We start from the raw sequence: 14,095 nt of genomic DNA, 5'->3' as shown, positions 1-14,095 counted from the left end.
CTTTCACAGCCTCTCCTGCACCCTCATACATATACATTTATATCTCTTTCCCATACTCGTGAAGGGAGCTATAGACACTTGATTGTATAAACACGATCCGGCCAGATCACCTCAACGATCATGCACGCATTTGTAGACTCACCAGCGCACGAAGTCGCAAGTGTGTGTGGGTATGTATGGAATTATGGCAGGCTTGCTTTGTTTCTTTCATGCTCATTCCTATCCATGTTCTACTTCTCTCATTCATTTTCCTTTTTGATAATGGTATCTGCGTGCAGACCTCATCCATTCACTGGTTGTCTATCGTGTTTCTCTCAAAGCTGCGATGAGCTGTGACTGCTTGCGACGCTCCGACTTCAGTACCCCGATTAGTCTAAGTCTTGCTCTTTTCAACCTTCATCTATACCCAATCAAAGCGCTTTCTGCAAGACTCATCAAGGCCATAGACTTTATACATTAGGCAAGAGCACGGATCGTTTATACGAAGTTTGAATGAATAAAAGTTCACGCAACTACAATCATATTATTTTCCTTTCCTAACATCAGACGAACATTCGATTGATAATCCATCTGCTAGAAATGAGTCTGATCGCACTGGGTATGGACAAAACCCGTTTCACATTGCTTGTGTGCTCAATCAAAGGACTACCATCTGCTCCGCCTACCGCATATGTTTCTTTGACGTTGTTCTCGTTATGCATGAACGAGTGTGCATCTCAAGTCACCCCCTCGCTTTGTATTCACTGGGGCTCTTTATTTTTGGGTGTCCTCAGCACAACGTACGCATGCCTTTCACTCGCCTTGACTTCATTGTCAGGCACAAAGCCAGTCCATCAGGACCATTGTTTCGTCTCCGGCGCATGTTCTGAATAAGCTCGAGTCACAAGGAACAGAGAGCAGCGCGCCTATATACAGTGTGTTCCTCGTCCCTTTCCCCTCACTCTTGCAGCACAACTCCCTACACTATTCAAACATGAGCACCCAGCTTCAGCATCATTCCCAAGATCACACCATGTCCAACAGAGTACCGACTCCACAACTGCAGTATGTCGTCCCGTACGAGCGCTCTGACTCCGGATATTGCTCTCGCTACGCTACGCCAGAGCGGGACTCGACCACTTCGCCGACCCCTGATGGTCAGAGCTTCGAGCAAATCGTCCGTGGCAGCGATGCAGTCTCGCGCTTCACATACACGAAGCCACGGCACACTCTACCACAGCAAGCCATGCCGCGCTCGCACTACCAGCCGCCGGTGCAGCTCGATCCTCAAGACATGACCATGCATCCTCAGCAGTGGTCAATCCCGTTTTCACAACAACCGAACAGTCACGCCAAATTGTCTGATCCAGCCATCGACCCCCAGATCCTTGGAGACTCATACCAGCTCCTGCACGACTCCCCACAGGAACAGTATGCCGAACTGCCCCAGCAACAGCATCAGCAATACGCCGAGCTTCCCCAGCATCATCAATACGGCGCCTATCCTGCTCCGCAAGACTCTCAATGGCTCCCATCCCACATGGACGACCTGTCGAACGTGCGCACATACCACGGCCAAGACAGCAGGACGAGCTACGAGCAGCCATATCCAGGACTCTACAGCGAGCTCCCGCCCCCATACGACCAGCAGACAAACTACATGTCCGCCAACGTCAACCACAGAATGTACCACCCTCCATACCACCACCAAAAGCAATCCATCGCCCACGATCCCGACAACGAAGAAGACGAAGCCGAAGCAGAAGACACGCCCGAAACCCGCATCCTCAAGCCCCAAAAGTCCAAGCACCAGCCCTGGGTGCGCGTCAACGGCAAAACCCAAGGCGGCAACCGGACCAAGAAGATCAACGCCTACAAGCAGGCCCAGAAGTACATGCACGACCAGTACATCCCGGCAAAGAACAAGCAGCTCAACGCCTGGACCTCCTCGCACGGCTTCGAATTCACCTACAACCAGTACGGCGAGCTCGCCCAACCAACCCTCTCCATCGACCAGATCCGCGACTTCCTCTACGACCACCCCTGGCGCCACCAAGCCCGCCGCATGACGCTCTGGATCCAGAAAGTCGCCGCCGACTCCGCGCGCCGCTACCCGACCCGCGAGTCCGACCACTGCCGCTTCGCAGACTGCCCTTCGCAGGTCAAGGGCAAGGGCACAATGCTCCACGGCCACTACCGCGTCGCCTTTGACGAGCACTGGAACTCGCACGGCGAGGCCGCAGACCCGTTCCTCGTCGCCGGCTTCGTCCACCTCGACTGCCTCGAGCGCTTCCTCGACCTGCCCGACCTCTGCCGCACCCTCGACGTCCGCGCCGACGGCCGGCTCAAGCTCAGAAACGAGCCCAAGGCCAAGTACCGCGCCGCCTTTGACCACACCGACAAAGCCACCCACGCCGAAGCCCTCTCCTTTCTCGAGACCATCAAATCCAACACCAACAACCCCCCCTCCTACCCAGGCCCCATCCCCCTGCCCCTCTACCGCACCTCCTGGTCCTGGCCCCACGAACTCGCCCGCCACACCCACACCCTCACCGCCCGCCTCTCCGCCGCCAAACTCGCGCACGACCGCCCGCGCGCCCAAATCTCCCAGTTCGAAAAGCGCCTCGACGCAGACCGCGCTGACCGTGTCGCTGCGGGCCTCGACCCGCATTCCAACGCCGACTTTTCGAATTGTCTCTTGCATCAGGGGAGTATTTGGCTGTATCAGGAGGCGCAGGAGGTGCGGAGGGCGGAGGAGGGCGATGTGCGGCTTGGGCGTGTGAGGCAGGCGAGGCGGGATAGGGAGAATGCGGGGAGGGGGGGGAAGAAAGGTGTTGATGAAGTCGATGTACCCACCACCCCTGAAGACGACGACACCGACACCGACACCGACGACGAAGAAGAAGAAGAAGAAGAGCAAACAACCTCCGACCCACCCACCCGCTCTCTCCGCAGCGCCGCCGGCCTGCGCGCGACGCAAAAGTCCTACAGCGAGCCCGACGAGGATGACATTGACGGTGTCTCGGCAGAGTCTGGCGATGGTATTGACGACAAGGTGGGATCTGTGGGGCAACAGGTGCGTAAGCGCCGTCTTGCGGCTGTCGATGAGGTGGAGGATGCGGATTCGGATGAGGAGTTTGATCCGCGGGCGTGTTTGGGTGGGGGGAGGGGGGGGAAGAGGAGGAGGGGGGGGCGGTAGGGGGGATGGGATGGGACTTGGAGGGGAGATGGGGAGTTGGAGGGGGTGTGGTATGTGGCATGTCTTGTTTGTGAGGTGGTTGGATCGTAGGTGCGTTGGATGGAAGATTGGATGGAAGATTGGATGGATGAATGTATGGATTAAGGAGTAGCTTGGACGAACACCAAGCTTAGACGAACAAATCACCATATGCTCACCTCGAACAAGCACGGAAATCAAACACAACAACAAAACACCCTACTCCGCACACCCTACTCCGCACACAGCACGAGGTAGGCAGGTAGGTAGGTAGGCAGGCAGGCAGGCAGAGCAGGCAGAGCAGACAGAGCAGACACAGCAGTCAGTCTCATCGCAAGCTACTAGTATTAGAGCGGCGTCTGGCTATTCTATACCAGACAGACACACTCTACTTCCATTCAACTGCTCCGCTTGTTGTCTAGTTAGTCTTTTTTGTCGTTTTTTTTTTATCTTAATTAGTTAGTGTCTTGTGTGTTTTTTGGGGTTTTTGAGCATAATCTCGTTTTGTCTTGTATCTGAGCATGAATTCGTCTTGGCTCGTCTTGTCTTTTGATGGTCCTTCATGCTTATATCTGCGCTTGTCTTTTTGTCTTTTTGTCTTATAGTCTTATAGTCTTCTCTAATCGTCAAACTCTCTCTCTCTCTCTCTCTCTCTCTCTCTCTCTCTCTCTCTCTCTCTCTCTCTCTCCCTCCCTCCCTCTCTCTCTCACACACACACATCCATACGCACACAGACATCCACAGAAGAACAGGCCTAATTATCAATTGTTGAAGATTTGTAAATCGCCCAGTAGAGAGGTAAGTCGCTCGCTACAGCTATGCCCGGATCCCGGATCCCGAGAGAAAGACACACACTTCTACGCTCATCGCTCATGCAATGCAATGCAATGCAATGCAATGCAATTCATGAGGATAATATTGCCCACGCCAATCGAGGAGCCGGCAATAAGTGGTCAAGCAAGAAGACGACTCCTCAACGGCAACGGCAACGGCAACGTCACGAACCGCCAGCACAAGTCCGACCACGGCGCAAATCATAAAACAGCTTTTTGTCTAGTCTCGTTGACATCGTACAAGTGTGTGTCCCAAACGCCAGGTCCCGCGCCATGCATACCATACTAGCCAAATCCAAAAAAAACCGTATAGGGTTGGGGGGTTTGAGGGGCACAATGTAGAATTCCCACAAGGCCAGCCTGAATATATATATATATGGATGCAACATCGGGTAGAAACACGGGATAAAGTGCGCGTCATGTGTGGGAGAGTATATAACGTAACGAAACGCTTTCAACGCTGCCTGGGCTCTCGTCATCGTTGGCGTGCAGCCTTCTTCTCCTTCTCCAACCGGATCCGGTGAGCCTCGGTGCCATCGTCGGTGAGGACTTCTGAGAACCATCGGTGGTGGAGGGCCTCGTGGGCCTTGATGCGCTTTTTGGGATCATAGACAAAGATCTTCTTGAGCAGGTCAAGAAACTGACGGTTAAAGTCGGTGTGACATGGGATGGTGTCCTGGGACAAAGGGTTAGTACACAAGAACGGCAATGTGGAGCCGCTCGCACTTACATGAAGCTTCTTCATGGCTCTGACGTACTTCTTCGACGTCTTCTGGGTGTCTCCGTTCGGGTAGTCGAGCTTCATACCACGGAAGTAGCTGGGAGACATGTCAGATGGGATCGATCGAGTAGGCAACGAGGGGAGAGACATACCTTGTGGCAGGGTTGCGACTTGAACCCTTGTCAGACTTCTGCACGGCTCGAATAATGTCTTTGTCAATCTTGCCCCCACATACAGCTTCCATCATTGCCAGATGCTCGAGGTTGTCGTGCGTCTGGAACAGAGCGTCGCCCGTGAAGAACTCGACCAGAATACATCCTATACTCCAAATGTCACAAGGGAAGCTCCAGCCGAGGTTGAGGATGATTTCTGGCGCACGGTAGTGCCTGGTGGAGACAACCGACGAGTGGTACTCTTCTTGGAAAGTTGCCGATCCAAAGTCGATCAACCGAATTTCAGGATCAAGAAGGACTCGTCGGTGACGTGACGTTCGAGACGTGGAGGTTGAAGAAGAGGGGACTTGTCGGTTGTACGTGAAGGTTTGGTAGGAATTATTGACCAGAAGGATATTCTCGGGCTTGAGATCGGTGTGGATGAGATTCAAGTCGTGAAGGACTGAAACACGCGTTAGCAGGCAGGTAGTCAGGTTGGGGGGATGTTCTTGGACTAGTGCACATACAAGCTACACTTGTGAAGAGCTGCTTGGCAAACTTCTGGATGTGCGTACTCGGAAAGGGAACGAATTGGTTCGCCTTGAGAAAGTCGAAAACACTCTGGCTGTAGAGATCCGTGACAATGCAGATGTGATTGCGGAAGTCGAAGCAATGGCGAAGGTGGATACAACGATTGGCGTTGTCCTGATCGTTGGATGCCAGCGTTTTGAGGACTCTCAGTTCAATCCTAGAGGCGTCTCGGTATTTCTGTACTGATCGAATAACCTTGATGGCAACCTTCTGGCGCTCCTGCCTGTCGTAGGCTTCGACGACCTTGCCAAAGGTTCCTTGGCCTAAAAGTCTCACGATTTGATCTGAAAGGGGGAGTCAAGTCAGTACGAGAGGATGGCAGCGAAAAAGGGAAAAAAAGTGGAAGTGAGTTTCATACATCGTTGGGTAAGATCAGCGTCAGGTATGACGATATAGTGACCGTCTTCATCGTCGACCTTGTCCTTGGGATGATGCCTCTGCTTTGAAGTTAGCAAAGTGAAAAAGAAATTGCGTAGCTAGGTCTGAAACACGTACGATATCTTGCACAACCTCGACCTTGACTTCAGCCGACTTGATTGGGGGTTTGGGAGGGGCACGGTAAAGAGCCAGAGGAGCTGGATCATTGAGGTCAATTTCTCTCCGTTTGTGGGGCTTTTCAGCTTTTGCAGGAGCTCGCTTCCGCTTTTGGCCAGTAGCAACAGGAGCCATGTAGGCGGAGGTGCCGTTTGAGCCCAATGAGGTGGTAGCAGTGGTAGCTACGGCAGATCTGTCAGACGAGGCAGTGGCAGTGGTATTTGGGGAAGTGTGGTCGTAGTATGGGGTCTGGGTGGTCGAGTACGAAGTTTGTTGGTGGTAGAGGGGTTCGTATGTGGCAGTTTTTCGCTTCTTGTCGGCATGGCGCGTATTGCCGTTCGTGACTGCAGTTCGGCTTGACTGTGGCTCGGGCGAATCATCAATGACAATTACTTCTTTCGGGATGCCATTCTTGTAAAACTCATTCCAGTCTGTTTTCTTGTCTTTTGTGGAAGTCATATCGGTGGAATAATGGGGGCTTTGGATGGGAGGCAGCTGGTTCGGTCTCGAGTTTACGGTGGTGGCAGTCGTTCGGCGTAGATCAGCGGCAGCGGAGTCGAGGGTGTAGGCGTTGTAGGTGGACTGCGGATTGCGGCTCGAGACGTGAGCATTGGACGGGTTATTATGCTGATGGTATGATTGATGGTGAGCATAGTATTGGTGGTGTGGAGGCAGCTGAACGGTTTGTGTTGAGGGAGTCGACATGATGTGAGGATGTGCGGTAGGCGTGGATAGCAAATAGCGCTCGGAAGCACGGTAGCGTTGACACTCGAAACCTTACGCTCCTGGAGGCCGATGAGTATGTCGAGCTCAGTCTGTCGATATGGACGACGACAGGACGGAGTGGAGAGAGAGAGAGAGGATTGGGGGAGAAGTGTAGTCAGAGAGACATGGCCAGATTATGGAGAGAGCCAGCAGCGTGCAAAAGGTGGAGAAGGGCTTGGAGACGGAGATGATCCGCGTTACCGCCTCGAGTAGAGGAAGGGTGTGTGTGTGTGCGTGTGTGTGTGCGTATGTGTGCCGGGCAGGGTGAAGGAAGCAGTGAAAAAGAGCAGGAGCGAGTGGCAGCAGCACTGTGGGAGAGGGATAATGTGGATTGTGGAATGACACACAGTGACCAGCTGCTTGGAAAACAACAAGAGTCGACGACAGACAAGTGAGTGATGGAGACGAGGAGGCAGGACAAACGGCGACGACGACAACGACAACGACAACGACAACGACAAAACGACGACTGGGTGCGATGTCGAGAGGGTTTGGGCGGTTGATGCTAGCGCGAATCTGCTGCATTTGCGGCCTCCGCCTGGCTACGGTGGTTGAGAGTTGACACGATGAATATCTGGCTGTTTTCAATCTATTCTATTCTCATTCCATGATTCCATGCAATACAATGCCAGTTTCACACATGTCTGCTGCAGAGATATATATCAGATCTTGCCCTCCAAGAGCTGTTTCCGGAGTGTGTGTTGCAGTTGTAGCAAGACCGAGAGAGATGCAAGCCCGTGACTTTGGCCTCTAATTACTCGCTGAATGGAATCTGCCCAAGCGAGTGTATTCCTGGTTGTTTAGCTGAAAGTGTGACGAGCGGCGGCCCCGGTTTTGAGGGTACGTGCTGAACTGTGCGCTTGTCGGGAGGCGAAATACCTGCCCTGTCCAGCCGTGACCTGCCCCGACCTGCTCCGTGCTGGGCTGCCACCACCACCACTCACTCAGCAGGACCGGGGTTGCTAGTAATGATTAATTAGTCGCTTGTGGCGGCTTCAAAACCATGGCTCGTCACCGTCCCTCACACTGCCCACACGAAACACCCTATTCGCGTACAGAAAAGATGGGCTGAGAGTGAGTGATTGAGTGCGTGCAGCATGGGACTGGTGTGAACAGACAGCATCAGCGTCTGTACTGAATCTTCATCTCCATCGCGCCAGACACGCGGGTCGAGTGGTCGAGTCCGGGGAGAAATGTCGGCAATGGCTATGTGTGTGTGCTGTGTGTGCTGTATGCTGTATGCGTAGACGGTGGATGTGCAACAGGTGCGCGCAGTGGCCACGGTGCGGCCTCTTCATATATAGGTTATAGGTAGCTACTGTAGCAGTCTGACGCCCATCATCCATCGGCATCCATCATCCACTAACAAGTACTGCACGCACTGTGTTAGACTGATGGGCCTGGGATAGTCAATAAGATATGATACGTTTCTTTCCTCAGCATCCCATCCAGCACGAGCCCGGCACGAGCCTGCTTGATCGAATGGATGATGGCACACGTCTGATATAATAGCATGATACTGTCAGGAACTCGGAACACGGAACGCACGCATCAGCCTCGTTGATGATCGCTGTACCTACTTGCTACATAATACCTGCCCACCTACCCAGAATACACATACAGTAAACCCGCCCCTGATTCGGATAAACCGTGGATGGACCCTTTCTCTGCCCACACGACGTCTTACGGGTACTTACGGGGTCCATCATCCATCATCCTGCATCCAACATCCTGTCCCTCATCCATCATGTCAGGCCAACGACGTCAACAACGCCACACGCAGAACCCACAGACTACAGAGAATACAAAGAAAGAACAAAACACAGCGCACACGAACGGCGCCGGCGAACGTCGTACCTGGCTTGATTGTTCTACTGTGAATCTACTACTACTGCTGCTGCTGCTGCTGCTACTAATTACTCCTCACATCATTCATATATATCCACCTCCTCTCACTATCGCCACCAAGACGGCCAGTCAGTCCAGTCAATCCCGAGCACCGACGCTGATCTCGCCAGCCATACACACTGCTTGCAACACGCCCCACCTTCCTACCTACTACCTACTAATACCTACTACCTACTACCTACATCACCTCATCCCTCATCCCGTCCTATCTTATCCCGTTCCTTCCCGTCCAACACCATCACCACACCTCCACTACTACTATTACTACTACTACTACCACAACTACAACAGCCAACCAACCAACCAACCACCACCCTCCCCTCCTCTTTTCCTTTATTCTTTTCTTTCCCTCTCTTTCATCCATCAACACATTCCACGCCGTCGCGGCTGCTGATCCGCCGTTACTTACTTACTTACTCACTCTCTCACTCACTCACTTGCATGTACATCAGTTGCAGTACGCAGATCTAGTTCTGCACAGCATGCATTCTGTGCGTGTGAACGAGTGCGTGCGAACGTAGTCGAAGATAGACAGTCTAATCAGCGTTGCCCATATCGCTATCACGGGACGGCTACCGTGCCTACCGCAACCGTACCTGCTGAGGTCAGGCAGGTGGATAAGGAAGGTACCTAGTAGTACCTGATTACTCGACGTCATTTCCTCCTCGGGCTCTCTGTCCGTCTTCGGCACGTGATGTGATGTAATGATGTAATGTGATGTGAGATCTGGATGGCAACGTACAGTGCGGGCACGTGTCTTGTCTTGTCTTGTCAGTACTCCATAGTTTATGCCAAATCCAGTAATGTATGGGATGATGTGGCTGTGATGTGCGTATGCAGTGGCTGGTACAGTCTATGAAGAAGTCACATCGTAGCAAGAGATATACATCTCATATCTGCATCCACGCACCCATCACTCACTCACCACCACCACCACCACCCCCAAACTCCCCCTCCAACCCCCCAAAAAACCCCTCCACAACCCTCCCAACCCCCTCCACAATCTCCCCCACAACCCCCTCATCAACATTAAACGCCGGACAAACAAGCACATGATCCCCCCTCACCCCATCCACACACCCCGTCCCAGGATACAAACTAATCCCAAACCCCTCCCTCATCCCCAACTCATGCACCCGTCTCGCCACACCCACCTCCGGCCGAAACGCCCTCTTCCCCTCCTTATCAGCCACAAACTCAATGCCCCAGAACAAACCCCTCCCCCTAATATCCCCGACATGCGGATGCGCACCGAGCCGCGCGCGCAGCCCACGGCCCAACAAATCGCCCATGCGCGCAACATTCGCAACGAGGTGCTCTGCGCGCACGACGCGCTGGACCGCAGCCGCGGCGGCGCATGCGACCGGGTGCGCCTGGTATGTCTGGCCGTGGCTGAAGGAGGCGGAGCCGGAGCGGAGGGTGTCGACGACGCGGTGGGAGAGGAGGAGGGCGGCGATGGGCTGGTAGCCGCCGGCGAGGGATTTGCCGATGGTTTGGATGTCGGGGGTGGTGGCGATGGAGGGGTGTTGCCAGGCGTGGAGGGTGCCGGTGCGGCCCATGCCGCACATGATTTCGTCGAGGATGAGGAGGGCGCCGTGGGTGCGGCAGATTTGGAATATCAGGGGGAAGTAGAGGGCCGGGGCGGGGACGCAGCCGAGGGCCTGGTGTGGTGGTTTGGTGAGTTTGTGTTTGTAGGTATTTTGGGTGGAGGTCTGGGGTTGGGAAAGGGGTAGGAGAGAGGAGATGGAAAGGGGTCGGGAGGATGGAACGAAAAACAAGACTCACAGCTCCGACGACCGGCTCGGCTACAAAGGCGCACACATTCCCCGGTCCAACCCTCTGAAACTCTTCGTCCAGTTCCTTGGCCAGTCGCTTGACGTACGCGACTTCGTCCTCGCCGTCACGCATCCCGCGGTACACGTTACATTCAGACACGTGCGAGATGTTCGTACCAAGTAAAGGCTCGTACAGCGCCCGCCGCGCAACATGACCACCTAGAGAAAGCGCACCCAGCGTGGTGCCGTGGTAGCTCTGCTTGCGGGCGATGAAGCGCGTGCGATTCGGCTGAGGGGGCGACAGCTCGAGGAAATACTGCCGGGCCATTTTCATCGCTGCTTCCATCGCCTCTGAGCCTACAGATTTGTCAGCTGGCAATGCTCGCTGTGAACTATTACAGGGGATAACGCGGGAACAGACCTGAGGATACGATGAATGCCTTCGCCATCTCCCCGTTCGTGCCTTCTATCAGCTCGTGTGCGAGGGCCTCGCCGCCGTTGGTGCCGAAGAATAGCGAATGGCAGTATGCGACTTCGTCCAGCTGGGCGTTGATGGCCTGCTTGATGCGCTCGTCGCCGTGGCCTAGGCAGGATACTGCGGCCCCGCCCGTGGCATCGAGGATCTTCTGACCGTTGCTCGTGTACAGGTAGTTTCCAGACGCACGGATGACGGTGATGGGGTCTTCGTGGAGAGATCTGTGGAGGACGGCGCTTGGTTTTGCGGGCTCTGGTGATTCTGTCTCGGCATGGCCGTTGGAGAGTTTGTCCTTTACGGAATGTCCATTCTTACTTCCGTTCTGCTTGTCCGTCAGGAGGCGTTTGGCATCCGGCTCAGAGCTGTGCTCATCATGGTCGATGAGACTACGCTTCTGGACCGTTGGTCCGTTCTTGGAATCGTGTCCGTTTGTGGTGGTTGGACTGACGACAACATTGCCGTCGTTGATCAGTGCTGGAGACATGCTGACGGCAGAATAAGGTGTGAAGGGTCTTCAGTTCGCAAGAATCATCGACCAAAGTGTATGACTACTGACTTGAAGCTGGAAGCACCAGTCTTCAAATAACATGGCCGAGACGGTGGCCTGACGGGACAGTTCTTATCTCCTTCCAGAGTCGTCAGTCTTTACAGATACGTAGCCAATTGAACTCGGTACCGGTGCTAGGATACTCGGCATGCCGAGAAACAACACGCACGGCCGAAGCTAGAAGACTTCAGATACATAGAAAAGACGTCAGCAGATGATTCTGATGCATCTGAAGGGGGGGAAAAGCGCATATCAATGACGACACTCTGGATAGCTCCGCTGTAGAACATGGCATCCTCAATAATGCCAGGGTCTGGGAAGGACAGAGATATCCCGCTGAGTGAGAAAGTTGGACAATAGGCGCAAAGAGACAAAGAAAGATAGGTCTGCTATCTTTGGGACACGGAAGAAGTACTACACACCCCCTGGGCATCGTGAGTGAGTGAGAAAGCAACGAATTAACCATCTGGACTGCCCATCACAATCCTCGTCACCTGTCTTTCCTTCTTGACGGCTTTGCGTAGTGCATGCAGGTCATCCTGGACCGCCATGCACCTTCGATCCTTTGTACGTCTCATACTAGGAATTGCCTTGTGTGTACTAGTCACTCGTGTTCCCCCCGATCATCAGCTTCGCATGGACTACAGCTGCAATGCTACAAGCGCGTGGGCATGGCGCGTCATGCTGGCCCGTCGGGATCTTGTACACGGTGGTATTCGTCTACGCTTGCAACATTACTTATTGACGGGTCGGTAGTGAGCCTTGTCAGTGACGGAGAGGCCGATGGACATGGGAATACGTCTGGCACGGAGAGGGTTGTTTGACGTGTTGACAAGACAACTTGGCGTGCACAGGCCAACCTCAGGAGACAATGCCAGACGCCTCATCCTGCGCTAGTCTCCGTCGACGGTCCATCCTCGGCGGCTTAGAGGGGCATCCATAATTAGCGGACACCAATCATTTCCCCACAGATGCTCGAAAGTTGACATCTTTTCGGATATGGGAATAGTTGCCAAATCAACCACGGTACAGGAAGAAATAATAAACCCAAAATCCACCGCCAATTGAACCACGACCGATCTGCCCCCCTCCTCCAGCCTCCTGCGCTCACACGACTACACATCAACCACCACTGTCCGCACGAAAGAAAACCACAATCATGTCTCACGCCCGCGTAGAAGAGGTCTCAGACAGCGACCCCGACGAGATGGACATCGCCGACTTCGATCCCCGCGGCGCCATCCTGCAACCCGCCTCACTCCCAAACCCATCAAGCTCAAGCTTAAGCTCTGGCCCGTCATTCGCACAACCGCCCATGCAAGCACAAGCACAGTTCCGGCCCGACGCCGCGCGCGAAGCCGAACAAGCCGCCCGCAGCAAGAACTGGCAATGTATATACCCGGTCTACTTTGACGCGAGCCGGACGCGCGCCGAGGGCAGACGGGTGGGCAAGAACCGGGCGGTGCAGAACCCGCTGGCGCGAGAGCTGATTGATGCGTTGCAGGTGCAGGCGCCTGGTCTGGAGATTGTGTTTGAGCCGGGCAAGATTCATCCTAAGGACTGGGCGAATCCGGGGAGGGTGAGGGTCTGCGTGAAGCAGGAGGGGAAGTCGGTGGTGCGAGGCGTGCAGAACAGTGCGTATACCCTCTAACTATGGTCATGACAGTTTTCAGGACTCTCTCGACGTTGGATTACCTGCTGACTGGTCCCTGCCTAGAACACCACCTCTACAACCTCATCTCGGATTACCTATTACTGCACCCCACCGAACCAGAAACTCCGCTTCGCCTCCGCATACAAGGCCTACCGGCGCCCAAGGGTGCACCGCCACCACCAGCCGTGCCTCGCGGCTGGAAGATGAACACAATCCTACCACTGCATTCACCAGCAGTCACTGGTGGCGGCATAAGCGAGAACTTCCTAAAAGACATGATGGCAGAGATGCAAGGCGAAGCGCCCGGCAGTGGAAACGCAAGCGGGAGCGAAGCGCCAGCCGGGAAGAAGAAGAAGGATAAAAAGAAGAAGTGATGCAGCGCGTTGTAGAGTACTGAATCATATCACAGCTCCGAGAGCTATCAGCTCATGAGGCAGAATGCTGCTCGAAGCGTCGAGCCAACCAAGCGGCCCGCTTGGCAGCATGATATACAGACCCATATTTACATATACATGCTCGACCAGCAAAGCCGTAGCTCTCTACATGAGAATGAAGGACGAGCCACTTCAAGCCTCAAGCACTCCAGCTCCGTTTCGTTGAGTCCATCTTCCACTCTCGCGCTCAGACCCAGCTCGATGTCCACCATCACAAACGAACACGTTTCCTCAAAATCTTTGCTCCATTCTGCATCCGCCTCCCTTCCCTTTCCCTTGTAAACCCAAAGCTCCAGAACTCCTGGCCCGGCGCTCAAATGCATCGATCTTCAGAACAAGCTATTGCGTATATCCCTTCACTCATCCAACCATCCAACCATCCAACCATCCACCCAACCTAACATCCAAGACACTCTGCAATACCACATCTCCACGATACACGTGAACCTTCTCATCACTCCCCATCCCCCTCGTCATCTACACACCCACACCACACCTACTCCACACACA

General features: G+C 54.1%; 7 protein-coding genes across 7 annotated transcripts; 5 read left to right on the top strand and 2 right to left on the bottom strand.

Moving 5' to 3' along the window:
* The first annotated feature begins 29 nt into the window (after positions 1–29).
* On the top strand, positions 30–458 carry EJ05DRAFT_48843 (uncharacterized protein). Its single transcript, XM_033745710.1, has one exon. The coding sequence runs from the start codon at positions 121–123 to the stop codon at positions 334–336; it is 216 nt and encodes a 71-aa protein (XP_033599408.1). The 5' UTR covers positions 30–120; the 3' UTR covers positions 337–458.
* On the top strand, positions 459–1,115 carry EJ05DRAFT_48844 (uncharacterized protein). The gene is made up of 2 exons (XM_033745712.1): positions 459–914; positions 1,046–1,115. The coding sequence occupies exon 1, from the start codon at positions 580–582 to the stop codon at positions 871–873; it is 294 nt and encodes a 97-aa protein (XP_033599407.1). The 5' UTR covers positions 459–579; the 3' UTR covers positions 874–914; positions 1,046–1,115.
* On the top strand, positions 974–3,178 carry EJ05DRAFT_501497 (uncharacterized protein; the record flags this gene model as incomplete). The annotated part of the gene is made up of 1 exon (XM_033747121.1): positions 974–3,178. The coding sequence occupies one exon, from the start codon at positions 974–976 to the stop codon at positions 3,176–3,178; it is 2,205 nt and encodes a 734-aa protein (XP_033599406.1).
* Positions 3,179–4,504: 1,326 nt separating this feature from the next.
* Positions 4,505–6,486, bottom strand: EJ05DRAFT_440760 (kinase-like protein; the record flags this gene model as incomplete). The annotated part of the gene is made up of 6 exons (XM_033741949.1): positions 4,505–4,705; positions 4,760–4,847; positions 4,903–5,365; positions 5,430–5,777; positions 5,852–5,930; positions 5,989–6,486. 6 exons carry the CDS (start codon positions 6,484–6,486, stop codon positions 4,505–4,507), a joined length of 1,677 nt encoding a protein of 558 aa, XP_033599405.1.
* Positions 6,487–8,429: 1,943 nt separating this feature from the next.
* On the top strand, positions 8,430–9,579 carry EJ05DRAFT_477173 (uncharacterized protein). The gene is made up of 2 exons (XM_033744190.1): positions 8,430–8,902; positions 8,992–9,579. The coding sequence occupies exons 1-2, from the start codon at positions 8,540–8,542 to the stop codon at positions 9,169–9,171; spliced, it is 543 nt and encodes a 180-aa protein (XP_033599404.1). The 5' UTR covers positions 8,430–8,539; the 3' UTR covers positions 9,172–9,579.
* EJ05DRAFT_517318 (PLP-dependent transferase) lies at positions 9,122–11,584 on the bottom strand. Its single transcript, XM_033748677.1, has 3 exons — positions 10,897–11,584; positions 10,486–10,832; positions 9,122–10,361 (listed from the first exon to the last, which is right to left on the bottom strand). Exons 1-3 carry the CDS (start codon positions 11,432–11,434, stop codon positions 9,618–9,620), a joined length of 1,629 nt encoding a protein of 542 aa, XP_033599403.1. The 5' UTR covers positions 11,435–11,584; the 3' UTR covers positions 9,122–9,617.
* Positions 11,585–12,656: 1,072 nt separating this feature from the next.
* On the top strand, positions 12,657–13,525 carry EJ05DRAFT_440444 (signal recognition particle, SRP19 subunit; the record flags this gene model as incomplete). The annotated part of the gene is made up of 2 exons (XM_033741930.1): positions 12,657–13,131; positions 13,215–13,525. 2 exons carry the CDS (start codon positions 12,657–12,659, stop codon positions 13,523–13,525), a joined length of 786 nt encoding a protein of 261 aa, XP_033599402.1.
* Between the last annotated feature and the right edge of the window lie 570 nt (positions 13,526–14,095).

The sequence above is a fragment of the Pseudovirgaria hyperparasitica genome (assembly GCF_010093815.1).
Source record: "Pseudovirgaria hyperparasitica strain CBS 121739 unplaced genomic scaffold EJ05scaffold_10, whole genome shotgun sequence".
NCBI lineage: Eukaryota > Fungi > Ascomycota > Dothideomycetes > Acrospermales > Acrospermaceae > Pseudovirgaria > Pseudovirgaria hyperparasitica.
Note: the sequence above shows the minus strand (reverse complement) of the source record. Positions and strands in the feature narration are given on the sequence as shown.

Excerpts from the sequence above, each read along its gene's own strand:
- EJ05DRAFT_517318 (XM_033748677.1), bottom strand. The coding sequence starts at position 11,434 with ATGTCTCCAGCACTGATCAACGACGGCAATGTTGTCGTCAGTCCAACC. Across the intron at positions 10,833-10,896 it reads GGCATTCATCGTATCCTCAG|GCTCAGAGGCGATGGAAGCA; the intron begins GTCTGTTCCCGC and ends ACAAATCTGTAG. Across the intron at positions 10,362-10,485 it reads CCGAGCCGGTCGTCGGAGCT|GCCCTCGGCTGCGTCCCCGC; the intron begins GTGAGTCTTGTT and ends CCACCACACCAG.
- EJ05DRAFT_48843 (XM_033745710.1), top strand. The coding sequence starts at position 121 with ATGCACGCATTTGTAGACTCACCAGCGCACGAAGTCGCAAGTGTGTGT.
- EJ05DRAFT_477173 (XM_033744190.1), top strand. The coding sequence starts at position 8,540 with ATGTCAGGCCAACGACGTCAACAACGCCACACGCAGAACCCACAGACT. Across the intron at positions 8,903-8,991 it reads ATCACCTCATCCCTCATCCC|CCAACCAACCAACCAACCAC; the intron begins GTCCTATCTTAT and ends CAACTACAACAG.
- EJ05DRAFT_48844 (XM_033745712.1), top strand. The coding sequence starts at position 580 with ATGAGTCTGATCGCACTGGGTATGGACAAAACCCGTTTCACATTGCTT.